Source organism: Watersipora subatra, chromosome 3 (genome assembly GCF_963576615.1).
Source record: "Watersipora subatra chromosome 3, tzWatSuba1.1, whole genome shotgun sequence".
Classification (NCBI taxonomy): Eukaryota; Metazoa; Bryozoa; class Gymnolaemata; order Cheilostomatida; family Watersiporidae; genus Watersipora; species Watersipora subatra.
Window position 1 is genome coordinate 68,754,158 of NC_088710.1, and position 16,570 is coordinate 68,770,727.

A 16,570-nucleotide genomic window follows, 5' to 3' on the forward strand; every position below is an offset into this window, starting at 1 on the left:
ATCACATAGATTGGTTCTATTAAATATATACACAGTTCTCCATCACATAGATTGGTTCTATTAAATATATACACAGTTCTCCATCACATAGATTGGTTCTATTAAACATATACACAGTTCTCCATCACATAGATTGGTTCTATTAAATATATACACAGTTCTCCATCACATAGATTGGTTCTATTAAATATATACACAGTTCTCCATCACATAGATTGGTTCTATTAAATATATACACAGTTCTCCATCACATAGATTGGTTCTATTAAATATATACACAGTTCTCCATCACATAGATTGGTTCTATTAAATATATACACAGTTCTCCATCACATAGATTGGTTCTATTAAATATATACACAGTTCTCCATCACATAGATTGGTTCTATTAAATATATACACAGTTCTCCATCACATAGATTGGTTCTATTAAATATATACACAGTTCTCCATCACATAGATTGGTTCTATTAAACATATACACAGTTCTCCATCACATAGATTGGTTCTATTAAATATATACACAGTTCTCCATCGCATAGATTGGTTCTATTAAATATGTACACAGTTCTCCATCACATAGATTGGTTCTATTAAATATATACACAGTTCTCCATCACATAGATTGGTTCTATTAAACATATACACAGTTCTCCATCACATAGATTGGTTCTATTAAATATATACACAGTTCTCCATCACATAGATTGGTTCTATTAAATATATACACAGTTCTCCATCACATAGATTGGTTCTATTAAATATATACACAGTTCTCCATCACATAGATTGGTTCTATTAAATATATACACAGTTCTCCATCACATAGATTGGTTCTATTAAATATATACACAGTTCTCCATCACATAGATTGGTTCTATTAAATATATACACAGTTCTCCATCACATAGATTGGTTCTATTAAACATATACACAGTTCTCCATCACATAGATTGGTTCTATTAAATATATACACAGTTCTCCATCACATAGATTGGTTCTATTAAATATATACACAGTTCTCCATCACATAGATTGGTTCTATTAAATATATACACAGTTCTCCATCACATAGATTGGTTCTATTAAATATATACACAGTTCTCCATCACATAGATTGGTTCTATTAAATATATACACAGTTCTCCATCACATAGATTGGTTCTATTAAATATATACACAGTTCTCCATCACATAGATTGGTTCTATTAAATATATACACAGTTCTCCATCACATAGATTGGTTCTACAGTCCTTGAATAATAGTAAAGATTACTTACTTAAAGCACATAAACTACATAAGTACTGTTTCAGCTTATTCAGGTTCTTCAATATCTTGGCTTTCAAATGAGCCATTGTTTGACATGGTGAGACAGACATTGGTTGGTGTTAATAGGATTTCCCCAGAGCTCTACCGCAGAAATCTTCAATGGTATAGGCTCGGAAACTGTGACGTCACAATTTTCATATTCGTTGTTGTGTGCTCTTACCGCTTCTTTAATCCTTACGGCTTATATTTATCAACTACGATAATGACGCTAGTGGCATGCGAAGGTAGGACAACTCCAGAGAACCGATGAAGATGACAAAGGAATTAGTGTCATTAGCTCTCCATGTACAGATTATTTTTATGATAAATAACTGAGATTCCAAGCACCATAATATATTTTCCCGATGATATTATGCACTAGCCCACTCTTTTTATTGTGATATTGAGGGGCATGACTGAGGCTAAATAATTTCAAGCATTGCGTGATCTCGCAAGAGTGCAATTTACATATAGACCTAGGGCCACGCGACTGCAGGTCACAATTTAATCGATGTGATTTCATTACCTTTACCACCATGGGTGGTTAACAACCAGGTATGTTGTTAGTAGTCATTTGGGTTTTTGTTTAATTTTGTTGTAGAAGTCACTTGAGATAAATCAATCGTTGGGGTTGACTCACTGCACTCCGGGATTGTTCAAAATAGAGAAGCCTACTGTAAATAACTTAATCTGCCTATAAGCTAGTATCATACACAAAGTGATTAATTTAACTGTCCAATACACTTGTTTTCTATTTTTCATATACTGTAATTTATTCGAATATACGGTAATATCAATATTGTAATTTTTATATTTTTGTCTTTTTGATATTTAATTACTAATTCGTTTTTCATCAAGTTATTAATCATTTTTGTATGGAACAAACAACGCCATCATATAAAACGATGTGATAATAATTACTATAAATGTTTAAAATGAACGAAAGGATGAAAAAAGTGAACTCTAACAATCATCCGAAATCTATTAACCCAAAACACGTGTTCGTATTGGTCGGGTGTTAGCACGATCCCCGAGCATTGTTGATTATTTATAATGCTAGTTTATTATTAGGCTATTAGCGCTCTCTGGGTTTAAGAGCACCGATTGTCACAGAAAAGCGCAGCCTCAATGGCAGCGAAAGGGACCGACGATTTAAGGCCAAATTTAATTATGACATCATATTGTAGGAACCATAACCAAGTGTTTTTTTATTGCAGGACATACTTTTGACACCCTGTTTTTCATAGTTCTATTATTCTTTGTGTATTGAATATAGGCTCATTCGAAAGCCAAGACTCTGATGTACTGAAATATATGATAAAAGTCCTTATGTAAATGATGTGCGTTAAAAAAAACTTGCGCAAAATTTTAGTAGATTTTATCAGAAAGTAGCGGTATTTTCTAACATTTGTGATTGTTTTTTTGATGTTTGAGGAGTTCTGACAGCCACAATGCTTCAATATTAAAATCGATAAAACTTGATCACGGTTAAAACACTAAATTTCAAGTGAACGTGCATATTGGATGTCTATAGTTGCACTTCAGCAAACTTTGGCAGCAATGAGACACCTTGCATTGCAAATTGAACTCAAAACACAACATAAATGATAAGAAACACAGGAAACTGAGTAGCCAGTGATGTCATTTCGTCACATACATATTTTCTTCTGACTGTTTTAAGCGTGGTCAAGTTTTATCGATTTTAATCTTGAAACATCTTTGCAGTCAGATCACCTCAAACATCAAACACAATCACAAATGATAAAAAAATACGAATACTTTTGGATGAAATTTTCAAAAGATTTTGTGTAAGTTCAACTTTAACACCTTTATAATCAATGATCTAAAAAAGACTAATCTGAGTGAGAGTAAAAAGTTGGATACGTAAAAGTGATCATTCAGTCGTATCATTAAAAAAGGAAGAACTTATTGAAAAAGTAGGAAATTATAGCACAACATGAGCAAAGATCTTCAAATAGTTTCTTTAATAATTCTCCGAAGCCATTTAGTAGTTATCCTAAGAGTGTACGTGTTGTATCCTAGGAGTGTACGTGTTGTATCCTAGGATCCTAGGAGTGTACGTGTTGTATCCTAGGATCCTAGGAGTGTACGTGGTGTTGTATCCTAGGAGTGTACGCGTTGTATCCTAAGAGTGTACATGTTGTATCCTAGGAGTGTACGTGTTGTATCCTAAGAGTGTACGTGTTGTATCCTAAGGGTGTATGTGTTGTATCCTAAGAGTATACGTGTTGTATCCTAAGGGTGTACGTGTTGTATTCTAGGAGTGTACGTGTTGTATCCTAAGAGTGTACGTGTTGCAAAAAACAACTGAGAGAATTAAAGGTAGACAGACTGGTCGTGATAATTAAAAAAAGTGCAAAATAAATCAAATGCAAAATTGAAAAAATATTTATGTTACATGAAGTTAAGCCTCGTGGAGTCCATGTTAGACTAGCTCTGCATCACTGCTTCTACCTAAGCTCTGTTTAACTCCTGTATCAACAAGGCTACACCTCAATTTGTCCTTAATGGAAAGACAGCGTGATGACAAAAAACTTTTTAGATTTATTATTACTTCATTTAGTTAAATAAATTTATTTATTTAACTTGACTTGAAAATGTAAAATGTGCTCTAGCTACAAACAAAATTAAACTAAGGAAACGTGACCGATGCAAATACATACTGAGTAAACGCTGAATAGTTAGTATGGAACATCATCCTGTATATCCAGTCCTTTATGATATGGCAGCCAGGATAAACAATGCAAGATATTGGTCGGTGCATCTTACAGGAATAAGTTAAGGCAGCAACCAGTACTTGATAAAACAGGAAATAAAAATTGTCTGCTAAGCTCTCAAGTCAGTGACTTAAAGATTCTCAAGTCAATGACTTATAGATTCTCAAGTCATCGACTTCAGAATTTCGAAGTCATCAATTCCGAGATTCTGAAGTCATCGACTTAGAGATTCTCTAGTTATTGACTTTGATATTCTAAAGCCAGTGACTTGAAGATTCTCAAGTCGTTGACTTGAAGATTCTCAACAAACCATTGACTTAGTTAGTACCTCAAGTTACAGCCTTTGAGATTCTCAAGTCACTGACTTCGCAATTCTCGAGTCAATGGCTTAGCAATTCTCAAGTCACTGACTTTGAGATTCTCAAGTCATTGACTTCGATATTCTTGAGTCATTGACTTAAAGATTTTTCAAGGCATTGGCTTCACTGGAGTTTTGTCTGATGTACAATTCGTGGTCAAGCAACATTACAAAATATAAACACCAGCTCATAGATAGCTACTAGACTGAGAGACTGACCTTTGGCTTGCTACTTCTGTCTACTACAGGTGGTGACTCTCCGTTATCCGCTATTTCTGTTTGACTCGTATCTGAAAATATAAATCACTCCTTCCGTATATCGTACAAATAGTAGCCATATTATAATAGCTTATATAATTACTGTAGGCATGTCATGCGCTAGCTATTATAAGGTGGGATTAGTAACATATAGCATATGTTAACGCGTAATGCTATAATGATAGCATACCACCCTATATGGTATCACAGTAATATGTGACAGTATGCTGTAAATAACCAATGCGTACCAGAATAACACGTAGTAGTAGAGAGAGGTAATGAGAGCTTATGGTAACATCAATGCAGTAAATAGAAGTAGTAGTAGAGAGAGGTAATGACAGCTTATGGTAACATCAATGCAGTAAATAGAAGTAGTAGTAGAGAGAGGTAATGACAGCTTATGGTAACATCAATGCAGTAAATAGAAGTAGTAGTAGAGAGAGGTAATGACAGCTTATGGTAACATCAATGCAGTAAATAGAAGTAGTAGTAGAGAGAGGTAATGACAGCTTATGGTAACATCAATGCAGTAAATAGAAGCACACGATAAGACAGCAGCATCAATGCAGTAAATAGAAGCACACGATAAGACGGCAGCAAAGAGAAAAAACAGTAAAACACACTAAATTCAACATATAACAATTGAGAATTTCCAAAATAGAAATATACAAGTGATACGTGACAGTAGGTTGCCTGTCAGTACATACGTAACGATGGTATTACGAGGGGTAATCAAGGATGAAGGAGGGAAAGGCTGACTATAACTAAATCCTGCCATGTGAATGTCTGAGATTTATCGTGAGTTAAACAGTAACTGTATTATGTTTCGATGATTAAAAAGAGAAATCAATAGTTGAGTGTTACTTTGTATTTAAAGATCAAGAAGTCAACCTTGTAGAGCAGCTCAGGAAGATATAATTTAGAGCCCGTAAACATACTATAGAATGAACTGAAGTTAAATTGGTTTGGGGCACTACATACGCTTACAAAGGATTTTCCTTTGGAACCCTTCTCAGAGTTATCAACTATTTAAAACACAAACAATCACTGATTTGAGTTTTATTTTAACCCGTTTGTTTTAAATCAGTAAAACTACATGTAGGTGCAGGTTTTCTGACATATCCGCTCGCATGAACTAAAAAGTTTAAATGGACTCACTACATCATATGGTAGAACTATAACTTGCTATAGCTTGTCAGGTGTGTAGAGATCTATGTAAAGAATTGGTCAGTAGCACAAGTACAGTAGGCGCTCCTACAGCGTAATTAATCTGTTCCAGGAACATTTACGTTATAGGAATTTTACGTTATATGAACAGTAAAATACATGTAAATTGCCTAATCTGTTCCAAGACCTTTCAAAACTCACCCCTTTGGCCATGCAAAAAGGAAAAACTTTACTTAACTCTTCTAATTTGAGGGCTGTACCGTAACTGCAGTATTATTGGTTTGCATCGACAACTTTTCTTCTTTTTATGATTAATCTCACTGGTTTTATAGACCATGATTGCAGTAATTTTACAATAAGTTGATGGGGACTGCACATTTTTGATGTTATTTACAACAATTTGCTTATTTTGTTCTAAACAGCAAAGTCTTTTCTGCAGAGTAAAACTAATAATAAATGTTTTGTGGATCTACAATAAGGCAAAACAACAAAATCTTTTTACTATAAAAAGCGATTCTACCTGTTCGTCGTCTATACTGTACTTAGGGGTCAAGGTTAGAATAAAAGAGAACTTTCGTCGATACTCCAACCCGTGACATTCAGACTGGTAGACCGACGCTGTAACATCTGCATCAATCGATCACCTTTGTATTTATGAACAGTTGCGCAGCTACCCTATTTATCCTATCCTCAGTTTTGTTGACACATATGACGATCCATTACAACGAACGGAAATGTCACGAATGTTATATATAACAGATATAACAGATATAACAGATATAACAGATATAACTTCCACAAGTACGGTGAGATAAGCTAACATTCAATATGATTTTGAAAACTTACCCGACTTGACACCCGACTTGACTTACGTTATGGAATTTTAGTACGAAGAAAAAACTTCACATGAATTGTTTATGCTATCTGGAATTTATGTTATAGGAGAATCTACTCTACATCATACAGTGTGACAAATAACAATATGGAGTAATATACAACTATAATACACAACTCTGAATCCTGACATATTGTCTGAAAAATTTACTTGGTCAATGCTAATAGGACAATCTTTAGATATCAACATGTTCAACAAATGGGTGGAGACAGTAAAAGTAGGAGGAGTCAACAAGAATAGTTACAGCCAATAAAATGGGTACGAATAAAATTATAGACAATGGGGATTTGTTTGAACTATCTTGATTTGCATTGACCTTAATTAAAAAGAAAAAATATTTGTAATGCAGGCAATTTGAAGACTGCCCATAATACTGGTGTGCTTACCAATGAACTGCGTGTTAAATACATCAAGTTGAATATCTGAGCCTGAAAACTTTGGCTTGGCTTGTGCATACATACAGACATTCTACACACACACGCACGCACGCTCACACGCACACACACATAAAACCGCAACAGACTCATGCGTGAGCACTTGTACATACAGACATAAGTATGCTCACACGCAAGCACGCTCACACGCAAGCACGCTCACACGCAAGCACGCTCACACGCAGGCACGCTCACACGCAGGCACGCTCACACGCAGGCACGCTCACACGCAGGCACGCTCACACGCAGGCACGCTCACACGCAGGCATGCTCACATTCAGGCATGCTCACATGCAGGCATGATCAGATGCTGGCATGCTCACATTCAGGCATGCTCACATGCATGCATGCTCACATGCAGGCATGCTCACATGTAAGCATGATCACATGCAGGCATGCTCACATGCATGCATACTCACATGCCTGCATGCTCACATGCATGCATACTCACATGATTGCATGCTCACATGCAGGCATGCTCACATGCAGGCATGCCCACATGCAGGCATGCCCACATGTAGGCATGCTCACATGCAGGCATGCTCACATGTCTGCATGCTCACATACAGGCATGCTCACATGCAGATATGCTCACATGTCTGCATGCTCACATGCAGGCATGCTCATATGCAGGCATGATCACATGCAGGCATGCCCGCATGCAGGCATGCTCACATGCAGGCATGCTCACATAGCTAGTGAAATAGTGCAGAATGCCTTAGGCTGCTAGACACTTGAACAGCTGTTTGCATGTATTCACCTTTGTTCCCACTCGCCGCCTGCTCAACTTGTCTTATTGAAGGTTCCTTTCCACCTTGTCTAATCATTTTGGAACCCTGATTTGTAGATCTGTTTCTGTCTCTACGGATCGGAAGATTGAAGAGGTCTTTGTTTGAATCCTCGACTGTTGGGCTTTTGAGGCTCTAAATTTAGGAAAGGAAAATTAGGAGCATACGCATCAGAACAAGACCACCCAGTGATATGAGCAACATATAGTGATATGAATAGTTATATGGCACAGTACAGCATTTCATGGTATTGTACAACGTTTAGACCCGTAGTACAATGATGTCTGATGCTGACCTGCGTTCTACAAAGCTATGACGTGTTATATAGCAATAAACAAAGCTATATTACAGTCAAACCTCAGCATACAAAGTTAATCAATTTATGGATTTCATTTGCATGTTAAAACTGTCCGAGTTAGAGGCAGGGTTGTGGCCATCACGAGAAAATGATAACTGCGCATTTATAAGTAGGCCTACTCACTGAAGCCCAGATGTAAAATGCGTTGCAGTAAGTTGTGGCCTGGATATATTTGTAGATATATTAGCAGTGCAGTAGCAAACATGTCACAGTCATGCAGTATAATTGCATTACATACTTGGCTACTGCGTAGTATGCAGCATACATACAGTACAACTAGTTTCTGTATTACAAGTATTGGTGCAGTAGCGGTAATGCCTACTGCAGTGTGCAGTACTGTATACAGTGGGAGTGTTGCTAGGGCACATTTTGCAGTGCTAGATATAGTAGGATATTTTGCGTTACACTATACATAATGTACATGTTCAGAAAAATTTCGTAAAAACTCATTGCAGAATCTAGTAATGAATTGACTTGGTGGTAACCACAACACAATTAAAGATGTGAATGCTGCTCAAACTTGAGTATGAAAGTGCAAACAAATCGACCACAATTAGCTTGTTAAAACACTAAATGTTTAAATGATAATCTATTATAGCTTTAATATATGATTTTAATGAAAATACAATACAAAGACCCCAATTTCATCGATAGTAATGGTGATAATGCCCGATTCCCTTCTCTGAAATGATAACAGGGTTAGAAGGCAAGTTTATGAGCTTGCTAAAGGTAACATCTGTCAATTCTGCGCAATGCAGTACAGATGCTTGGAAAGTCAGCAGTGTCATTGGTCTACAGTATTAAACCATAACTGTCACGAACAACTTTTATCGTTGTTCCTAGGTAAATCAGACACGCTAATTCCGATTTTGTACTCAAAATAAAGATTAGTCCACTAACCTTCAAAGTCATTTAGGCTTTTTTAAAGCGTTTCAATATCCGTTTCGAAAACAACACAATTGGCATTACAAGCTCCGCCCATAAATATGTGACGAAACCTAGCTTTTTCAGGAACGTAAGTTAGGAATGTTTAGTCCGATTTAGAATAATAGAGATGGGTGTCTTAAAACCCATTATTATCTAAATCCAGCCTGTAAAATATTTTCAGATTTTTATGAAAGGTATATAAACTATTTAAAATTGCTCGTAGCTTGTTACATGACGTTTAAATGGGCTGGACGCCGAGGAAAATGAGCTCAAAAAGCGCGGTTTTATCACAAGCTAGCATTGTTATCGCGCTTTTTAAATATGCAATGTTAAATAGCTCATCTACCTTTCAGAAAAGACTGATATTATTTTTAAGGCTAAATTTAGATATTAATGGATTTTAAAACACCCATATCTATTATTCTAAATCGGTCTAAACATCCCTACGTAACTTCTGTTACTAAAAAGCTAGGTTACGTCACATATTTATGGGCGGAGCTTGTTATGCCGATCGTGTTGTTTTCAAGACCGATATTAAAACGCTGTAAAAAAGCTTTCATTACTCTGAAAGTTAGTGGACTAATCTTTATTTTGAGTACAAAATTGGAATCAGCGTGTCTGATTCACCTAGTAAATACGATAAAAGTTGTTCGTGACAGTTATGGTTTAACTTCATACTAATGCGCAGTTTCAACTTTTGAAGATTGCACATTCGCAGTATCATGAATCCGCTAGGCTTCAGGTACATGTAATGCGTCATACAAGTTGCGCAGTAGATCGTAGTGGGCAATCTGCAGTAGGAGTGCAGTTGCAGTAGCCTTAAATGTCTACTGCGTATTGGAAGTTGCGCTGCAAAAACTACTGCATACTACACTGCGATGAAACAGTGCGGTTGTAATGCGCCACAACCCTGGTTAAAGCAAATATTTTTATTAAGAATTCATTAGAATCATTTAGCTTGTTCTACAGCTCCAAAACTTAATAAAAAATACGTGAAATAATTACATATAAAGCTTTAAAATGTATTATAAAAACTCGATAAAGACTAAACGAAAAACAACTTAATTTCTGGCTATAAAACTAAACTAATACAGTAGCCATCAATGAAAATATGTTTGATTGTTACTTTGTTTTCATTGAAAATGAGCCAATAGAGGACTTAGTACCCTTAGTGACACAGAAGATGGAGTGATGTGGAAATAAATACAGAAAGACTGACCTTTGGCTTGCTAGTTCTGTCTACTACAGGTGGTGACTCTATGTTATCTGCCATTTCTATTGGACTCGTATCTGAAAATATAAATCACTCCTTCCGTATATTGTGCAAATAGTAGCCATATTGTAATAACTTATATAATTACTGTAGGCATGTCATGCACTAACTAGTATAAGGTGAGATTAGTAACATACAGTACATGTTAACACGCAATGATATAATGATAACATGCCACACTATATGATACCAGGGTAACATGAAAGCTTATTATAATGTAAGATAGCGTGGTACCATATACAGTCAAACTCGGATAACTCGCCCTCGGATAGCTCGAACGCATGGTTAACTCGAACGGATTTGTTTGGTCCATTCCCACGCAATGATAAATTGCTTTGCATAACTCGACCTCAGCATCGTTAACTCGAACAGTTTTTTGCCCAGTGGCTACCGAGACGGTTGTTATCGCTTTAGAATATCATTACATTTCAAGTCATAGAGATAAACATCAACTTTTAGTGGTTCTTAGGGGTCGTTATTACCATCATAGACTAAATATTTTCGTTAACGACTTTTCTAAAGGTTTGCAAAAAATCAAATTTTACCAAACATCCGCTTAGCGATGGCCCTTCGAAAGCAAGGAAAAGCAAGATAACCTTCGGATAAAAGTGAAGTAAAATCGGCAAAATTGATCTTAATTAAAATGCTCAAGGGATAAAGATGTCTTTTTTTGTGAGCGTTTTAACCGCGATCAGGTTTTGCCAATTTTAACCTGAGAACGTCCTAGCAGTCACATCACCTAGCATTCACATCACCTAAAACAACAAACAAATCTCAAGTGATAGAAAAATATCTACACTTTCTGATAAAAAATTTTAAAACTTTACATGAGAGACCCTTTAACTTGCAACAATCAATCTATGCTTTTGATTAATATATAGTTTGTATATGTACATGTATCTACTGATGAATACATGCACTTGTTACATTGTTCTGATAACTTGAACGCTCTGATAACTTGAACGCTCTGATAACTCGAACACTTTCGCTCGGTCCCGTGAAGTTTGAAGTTATCCGAGTTTCACTGTTTGTAGTTCTTCATATGAATGCCTTTGCATCCATACGAAGAAAGCATAAAGTCATATACTGTAACTTGGTTACATAGGATAGCAGCATGCAGGAACATATGTCAGCAAAAGATAGCAATGCATGCTGATAAACAGCAGCAAATGGCTGGATAGACGTAGGCAATAAAAACGAGAGCCAATAAGAGTAGGTGGAGCCAATAGGAGAAGGTGGAGCCAATAGGAGTAGGTAAAACAAACGATGACAGTAACCACATCACAAGGGATATAGCAATACTGTGTGCTGAGAGTTCCTAATTGTGGTCAAATCAGCCGAGTGACTACCTTGTTCAGTTGAAGGTTTGACCTCAGTACTTTGACGAACAACCTTTGGGTTCTGTTCAGTAGAGCTTTTGCTCTCCCGTTGCTTCATTGCCTTGAAGAGGTCATTGGTGAAATCATTAGGTTGAGAGCCCTTTGCATTCTGCATGTAGGAATGAATATTGTTAGATATACACGCATAATATAGAACGTGAGAATACGCTATGCATGAGAACCCGACTACCAATATGGCAGTGAAGCACAGCAGAAACAATCATATTCCATTATTGTTTAAAAATATTGAGAGCCTTGTCGTAAAATCATAGCTACACACAATCACACAGTGTAGAAACATGCTTGATGCACGCGATGACCCAGGTTTATAGAAGCACGGCTCTGACAAATTGTTTGGACAATGAAAATTGACTTGTCGGAAACAGACTGACATCAGTATTGGATTTTCTGAAAAATTAACAACCATTCAAAACTTGCCTTTTCTTGTTTTTATTAACTCAAAGAAAAAGAGGCTGCGAATGATGAATCTTTCATCACTTTGGAAATGGGAATGAATAAAGTAAAATAAGACTTCCCTCTCATAAAAATCAACCCTTTCACCCGATCCCAGATGTGTTACAGCTCTAACAACAAAAACCACAATGCTTGCATGAACCAAGAGGCATTGCAGCAAGTATCATACGTCCATTGGCCACCCAGGTGATTTTGGAGAACAATACCTACAGTTGCAGACTTACCTGATGCCTCCTCATGAGTGAGTATCACTACAGGACTTTGCTACGAAAAAGTACAGTTTTGCAGAAATATGCCACAACAGGAAGTGTGAGTCAGCGCAGATTAATAAATTCTAGTGCTGCATAATGAGATCTTATACTGATTAGGAAAACATCTCCATCTCAGTTGAGAGGGCAGGGCATGCCTCATATGGCACTTTCAGGGTTCCTAGATGTAGGGGATACATGACTAGGTACATGGCAGCCATTTAGGTTCTAGCCATGTACCCCTGACTATTTTAGGAGAATAACAGTAGTTTTCGTGTTGATCAGGAGGCACAACAGTACACAATACTTGAGTTGGGTAGGGTTACCTTTGACAGTGGATAAGCGCATATATGGTGAGCATCAGCTTAAGAGGTGGTCCGATATCCTCATAAACGTTGTTATGTTTTTAGGCTGCAATTAACCGATTGCTAGCTTTATCGCAAACCGCGAACGTGTTTTCAGTGCACGCTAAAATATATCTTTCCATTCATTTCCAAATACTCAATAAAGTAATTAAATTACTGTCAATCACATATCGCTTAAAGTTACAAGAAGATAATAACTCCAAGTTTACGGATATGTGCAGGAGTAAGCTAATGCTAATTGCATACCCTATTCTAGATTTATAGATGTTTTTTGACATTTTGTCAGGCGTAGGGAAAGCGCTCTTTGATGAGATATGATCGACGATAGCGCAATGTGAGACGTCCCACATTCAGATGGTAAATTAGGTAAAGAAAATTATAAACTAGCAATATTGGTAGTAATTTAGTATTTTTATGTACATGTATATGTTTAGAGATGCTCCTTCCATTCTCTTTGTGTTCAGATTTGTTAGAAAATGTCTATTTAGCCCTGGTTCATCAATTTACATTTCACAGAATCTAATAAAAGCAAAGGGTGCCACAGGAAAAATAGTGTTTAAAACAAACACCATATAAAAATATGCCTTCTAGTAACATTTTGTCCCAAATGCTTGCTAGCATCTTTGCTTTGCAATAACTAAAGTCAGCAGAAAAAAGAATTTGACATCTCTGTATGACACACTTAGTTCGGTAATTAAATATTAAAATAATCAAGTATTTCAATAAAAACTAGAAGAAAAGTGGAACTGGTTGCGTTTTTCCTAATTTCTCTGAAAGCTCAAGGCTATCTGCTGATGATTCAATTTTCAGCAAAAACAGGAAGCAGGTGTGACCTACCTTTTGACACAAAGTTAGTCACAAGAAAATGATGTAAGGCACATAAAATGATGAACAGTTTGTAGGAAATAATGACTTTTATTACAAATTTTTAGAAAAACGTTTTTCATATGCTGACCATGACTTCCCTGTAAATAGTACTTAGCATTTTTAAAGCTGCCTATGAAATATATGCTAAAAGTCGCCATAGCGACGAGCTAAACAGTAAATAGATTTAACTGCTTTTATATTTTTTGATTAGATAAAATGGGTAATGACTAATATTTAATTGCAGAATATTCAAACTTGTTTTTTGAAAAGTAATAAAAGAAATTCGCAGTTAGTAGGCTTTGCTTAATTTTGAAATGTTGCAATAGAGACATGGCCTTGTTACTGAGATGACAAACCTGACAGACTGGGCTGTTTCAGCAGTGAATAATCTAAATATTTGGGGTTGGCAGCATAACACAAGAGGTTAAATGCAGTTCCAGAAAAACTCGGGAGATAAAATATGCACACGAAATAATAAAAACAACTATTCCACCAGTTGATGACTGACCTCCGATTCAAATCAAGCTTATCTGACCTAAAATAAATTATACAGATAGATAAGGTTTTTATTGTTGTATGCCATTATCTATATGTCTATTGTTTATCGTCTATATGACTGTTGTCTATACGTCTATTGTCTATACGTCTATTGTTTATACGTCTATTGTCTATACGTCTATTGTCTGTATGTATATTGTCGATATGTTTATTGTCTATACGTCTATTGCCTATACGTCTATTGTCTATATGTCTTTTGTCTACACGTCTATTGTCTATACATCTATTGCCTATACGTCTATTGTCTATATGTCTAGTGTCTATGTCTATTGTATATACATCTATTGTCTATACGTCTATTGTTTATACATCTATTGTCTATACGTCTATTGTCTGTATGTATATTGTCGATATGTTTATTGTCTATACGTCTATTGCCTATACGTCTATTGTCTATATGTCTTTTGTCTACACGTCTATTGTCTATACATCTATTGCCTATACGTCTATTGTCTATATGTCTAGTGTCTATATGTCTATTGTATATACATCTATTGTCTATACGTCTATTGTCTATACATCTATTGTTTATATGTCTATATGTCTATTGTCTATATGTGTATTGTCTATACGTCTATAGTCTATATGTCTATTGTCTGTATGAAGGCACTTACCTTTGCTTTTGACGAATGGGTCCGGGCAACTGGAGTAGAAGTTGATTCCTGAGGAGTGGATGGTGAGGCTGGAGTCACTGGTTGCGGGGCCACGGACTCCTCCGTTATACTTGTACCCATCAGAATGCTCTGCAGCTCTGCAAGAAGTAACAAGTCTATCCGGTTTGCAATTCTCTGCTAAAAGAAAACTTGGTAACCAAACATAGCTTGGTGATTTAACCTACTTTAAGAGTTAGAAGCTCCAATCGAACAGGAAATGACATATATTCAAAGAAGTAGGATAAGGATAATAGAACCCTATGGTAAAAGTAAACTTGCTTATCTAACATGGCGCGGTGATTAGACCAAACCAGAGGTGAAACGCTGCTAACAAAAAGGAAGTCCTCATACTAGTTCCTTGACCATTCAAGGAGCTAGTTTGAGGACAAACGTATGTGACAGATCGGTGTTGTTCTTAACATGGAAGTATATTAATATCCTGTACTTGTACCATCTGCTTGCAACGTCCTCTTAAGGACAAGTAAAAAAAGTAGTGGCCGAGTTTTAACAAACAAAGATATTTTAATCCCCATTCAGACCTAAAGCCTGGTTCCCAAATCAGCTGCGAGACCCCGACGGTAATCTTGCGCAGCAAAACACTTGCGATGCTAGGCTCGGCGGCTTTTGCTCACATAAAGCTGCATCGCTAATAATCGCATAAAAAATGTTCGCTCGCCATGCCGTTTCTATAATGGTGACCTTCACCTGTACAGTGTATTTCGAGAAGGTTTTGCCTGCGGCTCTTCGCAAAATTTGAACAGCGCTGAACTCTTACGTTGAACGCCGGCAACTACCGGCGATACTCGACGATACTCGGCGCGTGGGTTCACATTTCATTGATAACCCAGCGGTGCTGTTGGGGGTGCATGCGGTGTATATGGGAACCAGGCCAACATAGAGTACTGCTCAGCAAAAGGAGATAGTCAGACTTAATAACTGACGTAGCAGCCCTATAAAAGGGGTAAATTGAGAGCATTGAATTGTCGCTGACCTGACTCCTCCAAGGACTTGAGTAGGCTGTCACGCAATCCTTGCCGGGTGGGTTTCTTGCGTCCCGCGACATTACGTCTCATGACAGCAGCCTTTTCCTTACCATGGCCACCACTCAGCCTCTCCGCTTGCTACAACCGCATTACTCATCAACAGACAATAGAAAGGTTTCTCACCACCAAACAAATGTGGTAGAAAATGTAGGTTGGTACATTTTCTACTACGTCTATACCAAAAAATACTATCTAAAGTCTATACTACATCCTACGTACGTCTGTACCAAGAAACAAATGTAGGTTGGTACAGAGAATGACAACATCAGCGAAGCGCATGACACTGCGGAAAGCTTCTGTCATTAATTCTCAGTCTTTCCAAGAATAGATGTACTCGATGCGCCCAACCCGATCTCAATTCATTATCGAATTCTCTTGTTACAGAAAATTAGCAACTTGAGCACAAGTTATTTTAGTTGATTAGTAATATTTTATTTGAATAGTAATATGATATTATTGCATGATGGCATGCGAAGCA

General features: G+C 36.7%; 1 protein-coding gene across 2 annotated transcripts in view; it reads right to left on the reverse strand.

The window, feature by feature from the left end:
• Positions 1-16,570, reverse strand: part of LOC137391406 (uncharacterized) — a 38,885-nt gene that overhangs the window by 17,362 nt on the left and 4,953 nt on the right. For both annotated transcript variants that reach the window (XM_068077869.1, XM_068077868.1), the window contains exons 4-9: positions 16,041-16,170; positions 15,011-15,147; positions 11,855-11,993; positions 10,452-10,522; positions 7,920-8,082; positions 4,625-4,695 (exon numbers count right to left, since the gene is read on the reverse strand). In XM_068077869.1, the coding sequence (XP_067933970.1) occupies positions 4,625-4,695; positions 7,920-8,082; positions 10,452-10,522; positions 11,855-11,993; positions 15,011-15,147; positions 16,041-16,170 (711 nt within the window). The remainder of the gene's footprint in view (positions 1-4,624; positions 4,696-7,919; positions 8,083-10,451; positions 10,523-11,854; positions 11,994-15,010; positions 15,148-16,040; positions 16,171-16,570) is intronic.